Source organism: Meles meles, chromosome 10, assembly GCF_922984935.1.
Source record: "Meles meles chromosome 10, mMelMel3.1 paternal haplotype, whole genome shotgun sequence".
NCBI lineage: Eukaryota > Metazoa > Chordata > Mammalia > Carnivora > Mustelidae > Meles > Meles meles.
This window is the reverse complement of record NC_060075.1, coordinates 90,200,943-90,220,744: the sequence shown is the minus strand read 5'-3', so window position 1 is coordinate 90,220,744 and position 19,802 is coordinate 90,200,943. Positions and strand designations below refer to the sequence as shown.

At 36.4% G+C, this 19,802-nt stretch overlaps 1 protein-coding gene and 1 pseudogene across 1 annotated transcript in view; both read left to right on the top strand.

Moving 5' to 3' along the window:
- The window catches only part of NAMPT (nicotinamide phosphoribosyltransferase), a 39,665-nt gene that overhangs the window by 14,822 nt on the left and 5,041 nt on the right, over positions 1-19,802 (top strand). Inside the window, exons 2-10 of the mRNA XM_046021564.1 lie at positions 590-746; positions 2,229-2,332; positions 4,603-4,731; positions 7,692-7,850; positions 8,430-8,566; positions 13,577-13,802; positions 15,996-16,115; positions 18,402-18,542; positions 19,667-19,801. Coding sequence (XP_045877520.1) covers positions 590-746; positions 2,229-2,332; positions 4,603-4,731; positions 7,692-7,850; positions 8,430-8,566; positions 13,577-13,802; positions 15,996-16,115; positions 18,402-18,542; positions 19,667-19,801 — 1,308 coding nt within the window. The remainder of the gene's footprint in view (positions 1-589; positions 747-2,228; positions 2,333-4,602; positions 4,732-7,691; positions 7,851-8,429; positions 8,567-13,576; positions 13,803-15,995; positions 16,116-18,401; positions 18,543-19,666; position 19,802) is intronic.
- On the top strand, positions 1,250-1,402 carry LOC123952316 (annotated as a pseudogene).

Here is a 19,802-nt window from a genome sequence, read left to right as displayed (position 1 = left end):
GACTTATTTACTTATTTCTTTAGTTAGTTGGTTAGTTAGTTATTTGCTGCTGTTGTTACTTTCATCCAGGTTTTCATAGTGTTGCTATGAAGATTGGAAGGAGTCATTCTCACTGCCTCACTATACAAAGTAGAGTCATGGGGAGTCATTGACTACTGACTGATCAAATATAGCACATTTGGATAGTAGCAGTACCAAATGCTGCTTCCAGTTCATTTTTTATATCATGGGTATGCCCCACCCCAGGCAGCTACATTTCTCTGTCAGACCAAATGAGATACCTTTCTTCGAACTTTCATTTCAAGGGTCCATCCCATTAAAGGTCTCATACTTATTTAAGTTCAGTTTATTTGTTTATAAAACTTAATGCTGTCCTGTGGTTTTCAAATTAAGGTAACTGAATGAACTACTAAGAGTATCCTAATAAGTATGATGCTTCTTTCTGTATTCTTTACAGCTAGGAAAAGAAGCTGATCAGTAGCAAATAAGAAGTGTAGTTTCTCTGATTTTAGATAATTTCAAGCCTTTTCTGCCATGATTTGTATTCTGTTCTCATGTTCTCTAACTCAAGTATTTCTCTTTCCTTTAGGTTACTCACTATAAACAGTACCCACCCAATACAAGCAAAGTTTATTCCTACTTTGAATGCCGTGAAAAGAAGACAGAAAACTCCAAAATAAAGAAGGTGAAATACGAGGAAACAGTATTTTATGGGTTGCAGTACATTCTTAATAAGTACTTAAAAGGTATTATTTTTCCTAGTACATTTAAAACACTGCTTTTGTGTAACACTTCATAAATTTTCTCCTATATTGTTATATTCTGTGATTTCAAATAGTTAAATTTTGACATTTGCTTAACTATTTTGACTGTTTCAGGTGTTATTTTGGAATTGTAAAAAACTCTGTTAATTTGAATGCATTAAATCTTAAACTTTGGTGTATGGGCTTATTCTAAATATGAGAAAGAATTTCTGAAACTAATTTGGGAATAAGTTTAGAAAAGTCCATTTTCTGAGGCTAACTTGGTATGTTTATAGATTTAAGTCATTAATTCACAGTAAAGGATTCATTATTCATCTAGGAATTCATTTTGAATTATGGTAGCAATTAGAATATTTTTGTCATAGTCTGTTTTATCTTAAAAAGCCTATTTTTCAGAACTGCCTGACACTGTGGCCTTAGTTAAAATACGTTTTAAAATGGAAAAACCCCCCAAATAATTTCTGTGCTTTTGTATTTGAAAGTCCATCGCTTCTCGGCCTTTTGGCTAAGATCAAGTTTTGTATTGAATGTCCAGTTTGTTTTATAATGGTATTTCTAGGGTGAAAAAAGTTCACAAAGGTTTTTATACATTTTGGAAAATTTCATGTCTGGAGCCTTTTCAAATAAAAATAATCTCAGAAATGAACACAGATCAAGTTGAATTTTACAAGGATAGTAATCTTTTCCCATAATCTTGGCAGTTTTAAGGTCAGATAGTTCAGATATGTTTTACCATTGAAAACCGACTTGAATATCCACAGTACTTTTCAGTAAGACTTCCCAAGATATTTTAAATGAGTTTTCTAGTGACCTTATATAGAGAAAGTCCTAAAGATTGATGTCATACTTCAATTCTTTAGCTTAAAAACTTTATAGAATATTATTAGTTATAGTTCAGATCTGTTAATTGCCTGTTATAGGCCAGCATTATGCCAAGTGCTTCATATGTCTTAACTCATTTAGTCCTCACAGTCATTCTATAAGTAGGTACTCTACTATTATCCTCATTTTACAGCTAAAGATAACTAAAAGTGTATTTGAGGAGCAAACACTTAGTCCTTGTGAAAATTATTGGATTATCAGCCCCGAAGACACCCTTTATGAATAAAGTGAAAAGGTTCACCTGGAAAATTATCTGTATCAAATTTGAAGATACATTACAGTGATAAATCATCTTAGAAGTTAACTTATTACTGTGATTTTAAAAAATCCTTTTCGTGTAATAATTTCTTCTGCACATCTGCTTTTCAAATAAAAACTTACCATGTATGCTTGGAGTGAACTAGCAGAAGGGCAAATTCCTTTTCTGACTGTGCAGTTGACTGTGGCTGATTATTTAACCTCTCAGTTCTTGGTTTTTTAATCCATAGAATGGTGAAATAGCTAGAGAGATTAATCCTACAGCAACTCAGCAACTTATAGAATGCCTTTAGAAATGTAAAAAGGAGGAATTTGTCTTTTCAGGTAAAGTAGTGACCAAAGAGAAGATCCAGGAAGCCAAAGAAGTGTATAGAGAGCATTTCCAGGATGATGTCTTTAATGAAAAGGGATGGAACTACATTCTTGAGGTAAAAAAAATGTTGTGTTTTGCTCTACTTTGGTTTTACTTTTAGTTCAAAATTTCTTACAAAGGAATTTGAGTAAGACTGTAATTATAACTTTTTCCATCTGTGACCCAAATATAATTACTATTTTAGATATTCTTGTGAAAAGTTTTGGGTAACATTTAAATTTTTTTCTATAGCAGGTCTAAATAATTGGTTATAATATAAATGAATTATAATCTAAATCACTAGCATTTTTCAGAAAGGTGATTTGATCTTTTCTTTGAAGTTGCACTATAATTAAAAAAGGCATGGTTATTTGGCAGTTGTAAAATTTAGGTCTTTTTTCTTGGCTATACATTATTTAAGGGAATAGATGTGGTGAGACTATCACTATACAGTAATTCTCGGAAATTTCCCTGATTGAATCATTGAAATGGTTCCGTGTCAGTCCGTAAGGTTGATTTTTATTCTTTGTTGTCCTGTAATATTCATACCTAGCATGTTTGGATCAATTACCTAAACTTTTTGAACTTCCAAAGATCTGGGAATTGAGTTATGAGAGTTGAATGTCCTCTGGTGGTGGTCTTCACTACAAAGATGGATTGGGAATGGGATCTTCTGGCATCTTGCCATGTAAAGTGTTAATTTATGTCTTAAAAACAAATGTCTTTTCCATTGTAGACTATCAAACACAAAATAATTAGAAATACTTCAACTTTCAGGCCTGTATTGTAATATTGAGTTTTATTATTTTTTACTTATGGGTCTTTGAAGAAGTCAAGTAAGCATTATGTGCTATACTTTTCCTGTATCTTAAGTAAGGTTAGTAAAATCTGTTGGCTAACTCCTACACTTACCTCGTTTGGTTTGCTGGGAAGAGAACAGTGATAGATAGGTGTTAAGCTTATTAATATAATTCCCAGTAGCCAAGGTGATAAATCTTTTGATTTTATGTTCAGAGAATTTTAGGGATCTAATCTAGTCTCACCTAACCCTGTTTTAAGAATAGAGTCTAAGACCTAGAGATGTTAAGTGACTTGCCCAAAGTCAGTATTTTTTTTTTTTTTAAAGATTTATTTATTTGACAGATAGAGATATAAGTAGGCAGAGAGGCAGGCAGAGAGAGAGAGAGGAGGAAGCAGGCTCCCAGCCAAGCAGAGAGCCCGATGCGGGGCTCTATCCCAGGACCCTGGGATCATGACCTGAGCCGAAGGCAGAGGCTTTAACCCACTGAGCCACCCAGGCGCCCCCCAAAGTCAGTATTTTTGAGTCCACGCTGCAGTTTCTAAGGCAGTATTCTTTCTGCTGTATCATAAGGTCTTCCAGTGCTTCTCATTAAACAGATTTTTCTTTTATCTAGTTAACCTGTCCCTAGGATTTCTGAAATAATTTGCCTTCCTAGTCAAAATTTAGCCACACCTTTTAACTTTTAAAAGAAAGGAGGCATAATTAAATATCCGATAACATACTCTGTAGCAAATGTGTTTCAGGCTAATTTTGGAGAGAACTGTTGCACTTGCATATTGATTCCCAAAGCTTTAGAAAGTACACTTAATGTTTGGTCTGTCTATTCCTAAAGTGCTTTCAGCCTACTACCAGAATAAAAAGAAAACCTATTTAAGATTCTTCTACTTGCAGGGATCTCTCTCTTTTCTCTTTATTTCTTTCTGTTTAAAATTTTACTTATTTATTTGAGAGCAAAAGACAAAGATAGCAAGAGAGAGCACAAGCAGGGAGGAGAGGGAGAAGCACGCTCCCCACTGAGCAGGGAATCAGATGTGGGACTCTATCCCTGGGCCCTGGGATCATGACTGGAGCCAGAAGGCAGACATTTAGCTGACCTAGCCACCCAGGCGCCCTCTCTTCTGTCTGTCGTCGTTCTATGTTGCTAATGGCAGTCCCTTATTTTGTCTTTTAACCTTTAGCTTTTCTTTTATGAAAACTAAGAAGGAAGATAGTATTCTTGGAATATCTTTAAAATATGTCGGAATAAACTTTTTTTGAAAGAATGAGAAAAAAACTTTTTTGATCAGTTTGAGATTATCTTCTAGTAAGAAATGTTCTTAGCAGAAGTACTTTGATAACATAAAAGTTAAAAATTAGTATCAGTGCCTAAACTGTTAATCATTTCAGTTAATTTTATTTCAGGAGAATGAGAATATTCTGGTTATATTACTAGCAATACAGTAACAGGTACAATTGCAGTTTTTATGACAGTAAAAGAACCTTATTAAAACAAGTAACTGCATGTCATCCATTGAATGAATAAATTCATTATTGTCTTTTACCAGAAATACGATGGGCATCTTCCAATAGAAATAAAAGCTGTTCCTGAGGGCTATGTCATTCCCCGAGGAAATGTTCTCTTCACAGTGGAAAACACAGACCCAGAGTGTTACTGGCTTACAAATTGGATTGAGGTGAATTGTTTTATTCTGATTACTGTTTAACATCAATTGAGGATGTAAAAACCATTCAACTGGCATTCTTGTTTTAAAATTGCTACTAACAGGGCAACCCTGTTGGGACCCCTCTAACTCCTGAGAGCTATTTCTGTATCTTCACTTAATACACTTTAGACACACACACACACACACAAACACACAAATTTTTTAAAAATTGAATTGCTACTAATAAAGCTGTGTAATCTTCTACAATTTACTAAACCTTTCCAGGCCTCAGTTTTCTCATTTATAAAGTGACAGTTGGATTAAATAATCTAAGTTTCCTTCCAGTGAAATCTAGTGTTCTGAGACTTTATCTAAGTGAAATTATTAAGAATTATTATTATTAATGCTCAGTTGCCTTCTCTCTTGTTTATTGCAATCCTAAATATATATTACCATAGAGAAAACCGAGGAAAGTAGCGCAGGTTTATTTTTAGTAACTTAGGGTATTTTGTGGATATTCTGTTCTAATTATACTAAAGGAATTTTGTTCAGATTTTTAATAACAGCTTTCTTCATTATCTAGTCAGTTTAGAGCCTGTGTTTTACCACTTGGTATTTCTTTCTAAACAACACTCAAGACTTGCTAATCATTTTAATTTCTAAGCCCAAAAAGTTGGATACCCTAGAGACTCTGAGGAAGGCTTTGTTTTCGTTTCATCTATACCTAAGTAGTCCTGTTTTCACATGCTCATAGTTTGACATTAATAATCTACTTAGCTTCTTAGTGGCTTAATTTAGATTTTTCTATTAGAGGAAATACCCTAGAAATTGACTATAGAAATACCACCTTCCTATTTGAGACGTGTTTACCCAGTGCTTAGAACTCTTTTTTTTTTTTTTTTTTTAAGATTTTTTTTAAATTTATTTGACAGACAGAGACACAAGTAGGCAGAAAGGCAGGCAGAGAGAGAGGAGGAAGCAGGCTCCCTGCTGAGCACAGAGCCCGATGGGGGGCTCGATCCCAGGACCCGGGGATCACGACCTGAGCCGAAGGCAGAGGCTTTAACCCACTGAGCCACCAGGCTTGATCCCAGGACCCGGGGATCACGACCTGAGCCGAAGGCAGAGGCTTTAACCCACTGAGCCACCAAAGCACCCCTAGAACTAATTCTTTAACTTAGTATTTATTGGTTAAACTAATTTGTTGTTATATTGTAAAATCATACATTTGAGGTTATTTATAAGTACTGGAAAATTTTAAAGAATATAAGAGGTCCAAGAATATGTTTGAAATACATTTTTGAAATTGACAGAAAATTTAAAACTCAAAATTAACTGGGCCCTTTATGGGACATCAACTTATAGTAGGCTAATAGGCCCAGGAAAAATGTCCAGTTGCCCAAAATAATGACTTAAAGTAGTTTACTGCAGTGTTTTAAAACTTTGAATTGACTGTGAATTCAAAGTAAAAGAAAACTTACTAGTTTTTATATAGTTATGATAGTATTTTTACTGGGAAATACTAGACTTTAAGAGGATGGTATTATAAAAACACAAAAGGAATAGTTATCCAAAGTTATCTTCAGTGCCAGAATATCCCAAGCAGATAAATCTTATTTTGAAAATCATCATCTATGGGTAACTTTTTTCACTTTTTTATTTTCTGATTGAGGGTTTAGTCAATAAGTACTTGCCCTTGTGTCTAATTGAACGTCCATAAAGCAGGTATTTATGGACGTGGAGGACTAATCCCAGCCCACCTTGCTTCATGTATGTATTTTCTTCAGAAAGTTAAAAAAAAAACCACTAGCTTTAAAAACAGTAACAAAAACCCTGTTGAAATAATCATTATTTTGGTGTATTTCACTAGACAACCATAAAGTTAAAAATGTTATATTTAGACAACTTGTTATTTACAAACTTAAAGTTGTTGTTCAGGCAATCCTTGATTTAAAACATTTTAAATAGCACTAAATAGTATTCCTTCCATTGACCTTCCCCAGTGTATGTTCAGAGTTATTGCTAATATTCTTTGCTATTCACTGTACACTGAATTTTAAAACCCACTAAAATTACTGAATTACTTTATCAATATCAATAGTGGTGCTAGAAATCTGCAATCAGATTTCAAAACATGTTTAGAAGAGCCCAAGGGTTCTGGTAAAGATGTCTCAGACTTACAAAGGGGCTGAGGATTGAACACATTGGGCTAAACGTAACCACCTCTTCCAACCAAAAAAGCAAAACGAAACCTCTTTGCTGTTAAAAAGGATTATAAAATAGGCAGTGACCACACAGTTTTATAGCATATGCAGAAATGTTTCATGTAGCTTTCTTAAAATGACTTGATAAAAGTCAAGAACGTAAAGCACAACTCAGTGAATAGAATTCTCTAGCGCTAAGCGAAAGCATCACTGAACTAAATAACCTCCTGGTAGTCATAATAGATCTAAGGAAAAATTAGATCTAGGACTATGTAGAAAAGTAAATGATTAACTTCTTTAGCCCCATAGTGCTCAAAGTGTATTCCCATGCTGGTCCATAAACTATTTGATGCAGGTCCACATTAAATACAGTAATTGAGGATAACCAAACTTATTTAGAAACTTTCGTGGTAATTGCCGCAATACCTAAGTGTGAATGTATTTTATAAAACTATTTGTCCATGACCGATTGAAAATTTAAGAAAAAGTTAGTCCTTTATCACAGTCTTTCTAAATATTATTTGCTTCATTGGCACTTTGACTAAAAACTAGGTAATTTGATGTTCTGTACTACTAAGGTCCTATTGTGCTTATTTTTGTGTTGATGATTTGAGAGCTAAGCTATGCACTATCTCCGGATTGCATGCGGCGGGCATCCTGCTCGACAGTTCAGATGTCTAACTGGTATGGAGGTCTAGGACATACCTCCAGAGAAAGCAAGGATTTTCCTCAGAAAGAAATCAGTATTTTATATTCTAATATTTGTGATTTATTTTCTCACTACAGACTATTCTTGTTCAGTCCTGGTATCCAATCACAGTGGCCACAAATTCTAGAGAGCAGAAGAAAATATTGGCCAAATATTTGCTGGAGACATCTGGTAACTTAAATGGTCTGGAATACAAGTTACATGATTTTGGCTACAGAGGAGTTTCTTCCCAAGAGGTAAGAAACTGAAATGAACCTCATTTCACAGAATGTGGTTTGTTGGTTAGAATGGTAATCTAAATTATAAATTTGGGAGACGTTACCGATACTGACCTTCGTTCTGAGTAGGCTACATTTTAAAATTCCAGACATTCAGTCAATAGATATATATTAAGTACTTACTATGTGTTAGCCTCTGTTCAGAATATGTGGAATGAAGCTTTCAACAAATGCCCCTATCCTTTACATATTGAATGGATGGACAGTCGTATAATGTTATATATTATAATAAATACAGCAGGTGTCAGATTATGTTCTACAGAAAGGCACAAGGCAGAGTAAGGAAAAAGAGGCTGGTGGGAAATGAGGGTGGGTCACGATTCAGTAGGTCTCTCTGCTAGAAGTAACATAACAGTTGGCTCCTTAAATGTTTAGGAGACACAGGATCTTTGTCATAGGAGCTGTTATCTTTGCTAATAGTTAAATATCTCTCCAAGAATGGCTTGAAGACAGGAATTCCCTTGAGAGATGCACTTTATACCTCCAAATATGAGTCTTTTTCTTTTGTTGGATTTTGGTGTGTGGTTTATCTTCCAGACTGCTGGCATAGGAGCATCTGCTCACTTGGTTAACTTCAAAGGAACAGATACAGTAGCAGGAATTGCTTTTGTTAAAAAATACTATGGAACGAAAGATCCTGTTCCAGGCTATTCTGTTCCAGCAGCAGAACACAGGTACAATTCTGTTTTCATCCTCCTATTATCTAAACATTTGTTTTCTAAAATGACTTTTTTCACTTTTGTGTTGGTGACTCAGTGATGTTTTGCTTAATTACAAGCCAGTAATTACAGTAAATCTTCACAAATATAAGCAATACAAATTCAGTATTTATACTAGGTATTAAAGATTAGTATCAGAGGTAGAGAACTTGGAACCATCCTAATAAAAACCACTGAAGAGCTTTCTTTGGACTCTTAAGTTGCCACATAAGTTGTATTTTAAGAGCTTTTAAAAGAACTGCTCTGTTGCCACATGCAGATACGTTTTATTTGTTAAATCTAGGAGCACTCCCTGTGAAACTTGGTCGCTTTTTCTCTTTTCCTGCTTTCTACACGCCCTGCAAGTTGTCAGCTGGACCCAGTACCGTCAACTGTAGAAGAACAAGGCACTCTGATGAAAGGAGGGGGTTCAGATTCTTTTCATGCTACCTTATCGGATATGGCTAAACCAGCTCAAGTCACTCTAAAACGCAGTTACAATCCAGAGTGCAACTGTTCTGCTCCCACTTTACTAAAACTTTACTGAAAGTCAGTGGAGCTTTTACAGTGTATGCCAAACCGAATTTCTGGTTCTTAATAGCAAAAATTATTTACAGTAATCAGCTTGGGGAAGTTTATTAAGTTTTACTCCTACTTGGATATCACAGGGTGCTAAAACCACCAGGGAGGTTTTCTCCAAGGCAATCTACTGGGTGCTGTAAGGAATAGAAAAATCTAAGAAATTGACCCTTCCTATATCAGTATAAAAATAATACACTAGCAACTTTCTGCTCTGTTGATGAAGTACTTTTAAAGTGCTCTGGCGGTGCACGGGAAGGAAAGGAAAGATGTTATCTCGCTGGCAGGATCAAGAAAGCTTTTTATAGAGATGGTTATGTGAAATCTTCACTTCTTGAAGGAATGGCAAAATATAATGGCAGACATGAGAGAGCAATCCTGAGTAAATCTAATCGCATGCCTACCACACACAGGTCTGGGATTGTCCCGAGTAAATCTAATCGCATGCCTACCACACACAGGTCTGGGATTGTCCCGAGTAAATCTAATCGCATGCCTACCACACACAGGTCTGGGATTGTCCCGAGAAAGCAAGAGTGAGAGAGGAGATGGAATGTGTTCAGGGAATATGGGCTGAAACATAATAGGGATTTTGTTGGGAACATAGAGTAGACTGAAAAAATAGGTTAGTTAAGGCCCTCAGATTCATTTGACATTGAATGTTAACTGTGTACATCATGCTAGGTTAATCTAATTACTTTTTCAAATGGGAGTGAGCATTGAAGTTTTGAGCATAAGGAACTTTGTCATCAGATAAATATTTTATGAAGATTGTTTTGATAGTAGGATATCCTGTGAATTGACAGAAACAAGAAGTTAGGCTGAATAGGAAACTGTTGCAGCAGTTTGGAGAGATGACAAGGTGCAGACCCTGTGGCTCTGAACGGAAATAAGTGGCTGAACATGAGCAATGGCTTGGGAGATGAAACTGCTAGAACTTGATGATTAGATTGGGACTGGTAGATGGTAAATTCCGTAAATATTCATGGGAAATGCTGTATCATGACATTAGGGCCTTGTTGAATGCTCTCACAGTCAGGGCTCATGCAAGTGGTAACACAGGGATGTCATCAACAGATGAAGGCTCTAGGATTACAGCAGTTTTATTTTGGACTTAGATGTATGTACATCTTCTAAAAACTTGAGTAGTATCTGTGGCCGCCTGGATGGCTTAGTGTATTGAGCAGCTGGCTCTTCGTTTTAGCTCAGTTCTGATCTCAGGGTCCTAGGATGGAGCCCTGTATCAGATTCCACACTCAGAAGGAAGTCTGCTTGTCCCTCTCCCTCTGCTCCTTCCCCCATTCATGCTGTCTCTAAAATAAATAAATAAAATCTTTTTTTAAAAAAAGACACACAAAAATAATATACATATATGACTCTTCACTGATGGTTTTGTTTTCACAAGTATGATACTATAAATCTGAGAATAAAGATATATCTTCCTTAGGGTTTTCATGTTAAAACAGGATGTCTCATAATATTTATTACATATATAAATTTGACCCTTTTAATATATAAGAATATTTCAGATGTTCCTAAATAGAAAAGTTTTTTGAACAGTAGCATGGTATAGTGAAAGAAGCTTTGAACTAAAAGCTGGGAAATCTGAGTGACCGATTAAACCTTACAGCTGACAGTCTGGGTGGCCATGGGCAGGTCACTTACCTCTCCCTTCCCCAGTTTGTCCATCCAGCCAAACAAAAGGAGGAGCTAAAATGCCAAGTCTCCAACACTAGCAGGTCATTAAGGATAAATGAGCTAACATCTAAAATAACTTGAAAATAAGAGAACTCTAAAAGCACTGCCATTATTGTTACAAATATTTTAAGGAATATATGAATCTGGACTTAAGTATATGCTGTTATCGTTTGTTGTAACAGGACTTTCCTGTTTTCTTCCCAGTGTACTACCAGTTCACATACTCAGAGTGTTATTTTGCCCTATTCATATAACGATTTTCATATTCCTGACTTACTTATTCTGAGGCTATGCAAAGCAAAGCCACACTTTCTTATAGCCAGTAATAACACATTTTTTAAAAACCCCACTGAACCCAAAGATGTGGGGAGAGTTTGGTTGACCAAGAAACTTAAGAGAAGTAGTAAGACTATTTAATGTGGAACCCAATTTAAAATTGGACATCATGTGGTTAAGAAAATGCTTACTTTTTTGAACTTCTGTAAAACTGCCTTGTTAAACTATATAAGTAAAACAAAAATCAGTAGAACATTGAGGAGGAAAAAAAATATGCTATTTATAAACTTTCCCTTAAGCTTTGGAAAGTTGTCAATTTGATTTGATGCTAGAAATTGGAATAATGGCATTAGTAGAATTCATTGAACAGATATTTATAAGCTCCATATACCAAATACTATTATCAGAAGAATAGGTGTTACAATTGGATTCTGTAGAGGGTGCTGTAGGAAATGTCTCCCTGGTGATCAGTATAATAAAGATAATCACCTTCCTGCCTAACAAGTGGATCTGGAGTCCAAAAGAAAAACCTGGACTAAGGTATAGAGTTAGGAAACCCTTATCACAAGTGGTTTTTGTTGTTTTTAAAAGCTAGTGTTTTTCACACAAGGAGGTAGATGGAGGAAAGCATGCATCGGGTCAGAGCTTACAGTTAAACTGAAGGGGAGAACACAGCCTCCGAGGCAGACTGGAACTATAGAAATAGGAAAAAATGAAAATAAAAATAGTGGAAAGGTCTCTGAAGTTATGGGAAAGAAAGCTTCAAGGAAGTTCAGGTGCCAAAGAGGAAGCGAGTAAAAGACTACAAATGAACAACAAAGTGTGGTGGGCGATACAACGAGCAGAGGGAGGGGACTGTACTGATACCAGCACTGGACAAACAGCATGGTGTGGGCGGCCAGCTTGGCCTGTATGAGTTCATTCTTACATTGCAAAGCTCTCTCGTGTTGGTATTCTTTGAGCTCAATTTTCTCCACCCTTATAAAGAGAACAGTAGTAGTTCTTGATGTGAAGATGGGGCTGCTTCTCATTCATGTCTTAATTATCCCTTTAGCCCGCAGATGCTGGCATGAAGTAGGGAGTTGGCGTCGTAGCTACTGGCAGCCTCTGTACTTGTCAGGAGCAGTGTTTGCTCTAAAATAAGTTTTATGTGAATAGACCTGTTGTCTCTCCATTTCAGACAAAAGTTGTCACTGAGTAGCTAAGTCTTTATAACCCTGAAGTGTACATGCTCTGTTAGCACCAGCATATCACTGACTGCATGGGGAAATAGTTTACTTCAGTCCTTTAGAGGGAAAAAACAAAACCCGTAGTGGAATGACAGTTTCAATCATAGATTAGTGTGACTCTTCAGTTTTGAAATAAACGTGTACATACATGGGCTTATACAATAAATGAATGGGGTGTCTTCCCATTATTTTACTTAGAAAAATGGATGGGGTAGAGATGAAGACTGGAGAATTAGGGAGAAGGAAAAATGGCATTGGCATGAGGAACTGGTAACAGTTTTCAAATGCATTATTAAATTGTTTGACTTATATTTATTAACCAAGAAGTGCTTGTTATATATTATTAATCTTTTTCAAGAAGAATCATTATTGAGGACATTTTAAAAATTACTGTTGCAGTTTTTGCCTAATAGAAACTCTCACATTTTATTTCCCATCTTAATTATGTTTTGCCCAAACTAAGTATTAAAATTCTTACATTCCCTGGGCATGTATTAATTAGTAGTGGATACTCTATAGCTGAAATAAATGGCTGCCTCTTATTGGCCATTTGAAGATATAACTGATAAAGGGTTAGTTGACTATATGTACATACAGTACAGTACAAATAATTGCGTAAGTAATTGCCTTTAAGTATAAGATTTTTAAAGTTAAAAAAGACAAATATATGTCCCTGGTATTATTGGTATATGGTTTGGAAAATTCACAGAAGGGAGCCAAGTGCTTGCATTGCCTAGCAAAAATAATAGGAATATGTAGTCATCCTTTCTGACATCTTGGCATTCAGGAGGTATTTTTTTTTAGTTAAATGATTTGGTTTGATTTTTTAAGTAAACTCCACACCCAGCATGGGGCTCGGACTCACAACCCTGAGATCAGGAGTCACATGCTATACTGACTGAGCCAGCCAGGCACCCTTAGTGAACTGATTTTAAATGAGCAGGTTCAGGAATACAAAAAGAGTTGGGTGACTATGACTTTAAGAGTTAAAATAACTATGGGACAGGAATAAGATTTCTTATACTCTTAAACATCAGCCAAGGGGTAGTTTGGCAATAGTCAATGAACCTTATGATGTATATTCATTAAGCTAAATCACTCACCTTCTTTGTGGTGTTGATGGTGTAAGTATAGTGCATGAGAAATGATTCAGGAATAGATAATGTGTCTGCCTAAGTAAATCTGTTTTCATTTTATTTCCTAGTACCATAACAGCCTGGGGGAAAGACCGTGAAAAAGATGCTTTTGAACATATAGTAACACAATTTTCATCAGTGCCTGTATCTGTGGTCAGCGATAGCTATGACATTTACAACGCTTGTGAAAAAATATGGGGTGAAGACCTAAGACATTTAATACTGTCAAGAAGTACAGAGGCACCACTAATAATCAGACCTGATTCTGGAAATCCTCTGGACACTGTATTGAAGGTAAATTTTAACACATAACTTGATTATTAAAATGCCTGTAGATGAGCTATATCAGTACTATTTTAATTTCATTTGTGCACATGCCATTTCAGAACTATTTTAGCATTGTAGCCCAAGGAGGGTAACAAATTTATCCAAGGATACCCACAGTTCTGGGTTATTTGTGTATCATCAAATAGATAATGTTGAACAGATACTTTCTACATACCTTGAAAATTAATTAGTAACATTACGGATGCCTGGGTGGCTCAGTCGAGTAAGCATCTGCCTTCTGACTCAGGTCATGATCCCAGGGCTCTGGGATCGAGTCCCACATCAGGCTCCCTGCTCAGTGGGGTCTGCTTCTGCTCTCCCTTCTACTCTTCCCCTTTTTGTGCTCTCTTGCCCTCCCTCTCTCTCTCTGGCAAATAAAATCTAAAAAAAAGAAAATTAATTAGTAATATTAATCCTGTGATTTGGTTACCAATTTTGTGGTTTTTCTTTACCACAAATCATTGCTATACCTTTGAAGTTTTTAGTGCAGAAGAAATACATGCAAGGTGACATGGAAAAAAAGAATTCAAAAATACTTTTCAGCTAGTGATTCTTTGGAGATACTGTTGATCCTCAATGTAGCATTGCTGCTTTGCCTTTTTTTTTTTTTAAGCATTCAGGACTTGGTTTGCCTTCTTTGGAAATCATTAGTAAAAGCAGGTTATTTGGTGCCTACTACTAGAAAAATACTGTTAGGTGCTTTACTTAAGCTGTGTCATTTCATTTCTATGAAGACCATGTAATAAATATTACCGTCTCTTTTATAGACAAAGCAACAGGCTTAGAGAGGTTAAAATAACTTGCTAAAGGTCACACAACCTGTACAATATGCCAGGTATCCAATATAGATCTTTGTAGCTCCTGCCTTCGCACTTTACCAGACTTTCCCAACTAATGATTAGATGATAAGTTACCCCTTGAGAAAGGGGGCTAGAAAACCAAGGAAGTCTTTTCCTATCCCATTCAGTAATAGGCAATTTTGAAGGTCTTAGTCTGAAATACTAACCAATTGGGTTTTAGCAAACTTAACAGGTTTCATGTCTTCCCTGTTGCCTAATAAAATGTACTGACCTAATTAAGAATAAACCAAGTCATCCATATGGAATTTTCTCATTGGTAAAATCTTCATTTAGGAAAAAGGAGTGATTGGGGGTAAATATATGTCTGGTAGGTCTTTCGTAGGCTCTGGCCCAAGCTTTCTGAGAAATTTTAGATCAGTGTTCAGGAATTTCAGTTATTCTAAAACTTAGTAGGCAGTGAATGAGTGGGATGATTTGCATAATATGCAATTTGTCTTTTAAAAAATGGGTGTCACCTTTAAATGAGAACTTCTGAGAAACTTGGGCTGTATGTGCTTCATTTCGTGCTTTGTAATCATAATTTGAGGTTTTATAATTCAAATGGATTTATATTTGGGTTCTATCAGACAGAATAAGCCAAACTGGGGCACCTAGTTGGCATAGTTGGTTAAGCCTCCAACTCTTGATTCGGCTCAGGTCACGCTCTCAGAGTTGTAGGTAGGATGGAGCCCTGCATCAGACTTGTACTCAGTGGAGGCTGCTTCATATTCTGTGTCTCCCTCTGCCCCTCCTGATCATGCTTGCTCTCTCTCTAAGAAATAAAACTAAAAAAATAAATAAGCCAAACAAACTGTTGGGCATAGGCAGAATAAACCCAAATCATAATTAAAAGTTTGTCAAATGATGTTTTATATACCTACTAAAAATATGATATTTACTGTTTTTGATTCATTGACCTCTGGGTTATGGGCCCAGCCTGTGTTCACTGGGCACTCTGCTCACTTAAAATTTACTGTTTTAATTTCCTAATGTCAAAGATTTTTTCCCTGAATCTGTATTAATTTGAAAGATGGGAAGAAGAAAATTTTGTATTTTGAGCGACTTTACAGTATAAATGGACGTGACGGAAAAACAGCGTACCTGTTTCTAATGTAATCAAAAGGAATTGAGAATAAATTTTAGAAGGCTTGTATATAGTGTTGTAAAACTTTTTAAGTAATTTGATCAGTTTTTATATTCTCAAGATTGTCTAGCAAAGCAAAGTCATTTTTTTTACCTGTGGAAAGCTTTTACACTCTTCCCCCCCCCCCCCCCCGCCCCCGTTTTAGTTACTTTGTTGGGTATGTATTTTCCACTACAGGTTTTGGATATTTTGGGTAAGAAGTTCCCTGTTACTGAGAACGCAAAGGGCTACAAGTTGCTGCCACCCTATCTTAGAATTATTCAAGGTGATGGAGTAGATATTAATACCTTACAAGAGGTATGTGTCTTATATTAAAGTTCCAATAAAGCATTCCTTAGAATTAAGTTATTAATGTGCTATTTATCAAACTGATAAGGAGGTTAAGTACGGCTGTGATTCTTTTCATAAATGTTCATGATTATATATCTTTTCTGTTAATTGCTTAAAATTTCTAGACACAGTTGATCCTTGAATAATGTAGGGGTTGGGATGCCAGTACCCCCTCCACCCAGCACAGTCATAAATCCATATATAACTTTTGACTCCCCCAAAACTTAACTCCAAATAACCTACTGACCAGAAACTTAACCAGTAGCATAAATAGTCGATTAACACATATGTCTACTCTATGTGTTATACACTATATTCCTAGAATGAAGTAAGCTAGAGAAAAGAAAATTTTAAGAAAATCATAAAGAAGAGAAAATACAAGTCTAGACGTAGCAGCCAGACCACACGTACTACTCTCTGTCCTCATTGGGCATCCTTGATACTGCGACTAAAGAGGTGTCACTATGAAACAAGAACATGCCTGTTACAGAACACTTCCTTGTATATAAAGTGAAAAGTGTTGACACAGCTTGAACAGGTGTGTCTTCCTGGAATGCAGTTATGAAATTCAGATGGTGTTAATATGTGCTTTCTCAAGAGTATGGAATGATTTGTCACCTCTTCTATCTGAAGCATTGACTGTCGTCACTATTGTGAGATGCAGCCAAAGAGTGTTCTGTTATCTAAAACTTTCGCGTTTTTCCTCAAATAAGCTTTTAAAGCACTACAACTTTAATACCTAAAATACTCCATAAAAATGAAGGCTGTCACTGCTATCATGCTGTACACGGCCTGCTGTCGTAAAGCACTGGTATTTTCATGCCCATCAATCTCCAATAGCACCCGCTTGTATAACACAAGTTACCAAAGGATTTTTCTGTTTGCAAGAATTTTTGGTGCGGTAAAAGCAAGGTCAATACCCAAATTATAGTTTGTGACCCAGAGATCCATTTAAGAGAAAACTATGGCATATAACAGTGGTTCTGTGGTGATGTGCATTTAGAGTTCCAGAATGAGGTTTCCGGAACAGATTGCTTGCAGTTACAGAAATGAGCTCTCCCAAACTACCTTACGTAAGAAAAGTGGAAACTCCCTAGACAACTCTTAAGACATTTGGTATGGGGAGGTTAGGGGCTTTCGTGCAAAAAGGAGGGAAGACCTGAGTAGAGAGAGCTCAGGAGGCATTTTTAATTGCTGTTGTCTCCTTAGCTCAGCTAAATTAAAGGTTTCTTACTTGGTATCCGTTAAGAACTATTACCTATGCCTACATTTTAGCGAGTTTAGCAGGTGCCCTCACACGCATTTCTCCCCCTTTCACGTGAAAAATCACGGGCAGGAAGGGGCCTGTGTCATTTTCAGAGAACCCATTAGTGCAGTGTTCTTCCCATGGCTCACACCCGGCAGTCAGCCATGGGAAGTCAGCTTGTTCATCCGGGTGTTTGAACTTCCGTGGAAAAACTGAAACTCTTCAGGTTTTTTTTTTTTCTTTCTTTATAAATTTTGAGAGTGTGTGTGCAATGTTTTTTAAAGTTGAGAATTAGCTTTAAACTCAATATATGTTTGTTTGTTTTAACTTATGAACAAGAAGTTAAATATCGAGACAGATACCCTTTGGCCTTCGTGAAGCCTTGGTGAGATGAATCATCTGTTTAATGCAGATGCACTTGTGTATTGTTTGACCTAAAGCGTAACACATGCTTTGTCTTGAAGGGAGTCGAAAAAAGTTCTCAGAAGCAAGGAAAGGAATTGTGGAAATTTTGTACATCTACTAGATGCCTTAAATGTGACAAAATGAAAATTCTGTTTAACTTCACAAACAGCAGACTTCCCTCATTGATAGTCAGCCTCACTCTTGAACTTTACTTCCCTGTGACGTTTTATGAAGTTGATATAACCCTGCTCTAGATTTCTGTGTACCAGAATCCACTTATTTAGGAAAAGAGGCAGAAACCTCTCTTGTGATAGACACAAAACCTTAAATGTTTTATCACCAGTTGTTTCTCACTCCTTTCATTTACCCTAACCACAGTCACAATGGCACCACACATGCAGGAGCTTGGAGTGAAATCCCTTCCTTTCACACTTTTTGAAGTGGGTAGGTCTTTTAGAAAAGAAAATGTGGACTATAAGGCCTTACTCTTACCTCGCCATGTATGGTGTTATGACTCTAGGATGTTTTTGTTCATCAGTATGACTCAGCAAAAATAACCTTCCTCTATCAGATTACTTAGTTTTTGTTTTTTAATCCTCTAGATTGTAGAAGGCATGAAGCAAAAGAAATGGAGTATTGAAAACATTGCCTTTGGTTCTGGTGGAGCTTTGCTACAGAAGTTAACGAGAGATCTCTTGAATTGTTCCTTCAAGTGTAGTTATGTTGTAACCAATGGCCTTGGGGTATGTCCTTCAACTTTTACTCCTGTGTTAGTAACTTCTGTGTCTATTACATTGAATAACTGCATTCTACCTAAGGATATGATTCTAAACTCATAATATGTTGTCATATACCACTGAGCTTGACTTAAAACAAGGAAAGAAAAGAGATGTTAGGTTAAAAAAAAAAAAGAAATGTGACTTGGCGAGGAGGAAAAATAAGACTTGAGAGATGATGCAGGCCACTCATTTCCTACTGCTTCAGTATTCTACCTTTGAGTCAGAAAGCTGACCATTTTGAGTGGCAATGTCAGCTCACCTAGCCATCACATTTTAAAGATAAGTGAGTATGTAGGCACTGTCCCGTGCTTGAGGAAGGTGGAGCATGAGGTTGGAGTTCAGATACCACAATCCTTTTCTGATAGCCTTAGAACAGGAGAACCCAAGCTGCCTGTTTCCGGGAGCTGAACAGCAATTGCCTGGCCCTTCATAGCCCCTGAGAATCTGTGGATCCAAAGGTGGGAGTGGGGTTTACTAAACTCCTCAGTACCTGGCTTGGCTCCCTGCATTACTTCATTTCTGTCTGTCTTTGGAAAATTCTAAGGTCGATCGACTACTTGCTTCTATTATATTGGCCTCCTGCCTTTCTGATGTTTAAACTAACCTCTGTTCTCTTCAGGTTCTCTAGGTCTTCTTTGCTTTTCACAGTAACGTGGAATAGAGTAAAAAGTAACAAAAGGAGAGGTTATCAAGTCATGGAATGGAAGCTTTTACCTTAGTAAGAATCCTAGTTCCCTTGCCACAGATTCTCTAATACTGTTGACATAGATTTTTTTTTCAGCAGCATGCATGTGCTATACTTGATTCTGTTTAAGGTACTATAAAAGATCCCTTAAGGGTCACATGTTCACTTCAACAACTTCTTACAACTAGAGTAGTAGGTATCTACAGTGGTAAGAAAGGATACTTAAGACTTTGGATTTTATTCATACCTTATACAACAGAGGACTCTGTCCTCCAACACAAGCTAGAGTGATGCTTCTAAAAGCCCGCTGTGGATTTGCTTAGTTATACCTATAAAATACCTAAGCTTTTTTTCTTGAAGGGAATTGAGTGAACATTCCTGATTAGTCTTCTCTTTCTTCCAGATTAATGTCTTCAAGGATCCAGTTGCTGATCCCAACAAAAGGTCCAAAAAGGGTCGATTATCTTTACACCGGACACCAGCAGGGAATTTTGTTACACTTGAGGAAGGAAAAGGAGACCTTGAGGAATATGGTCATG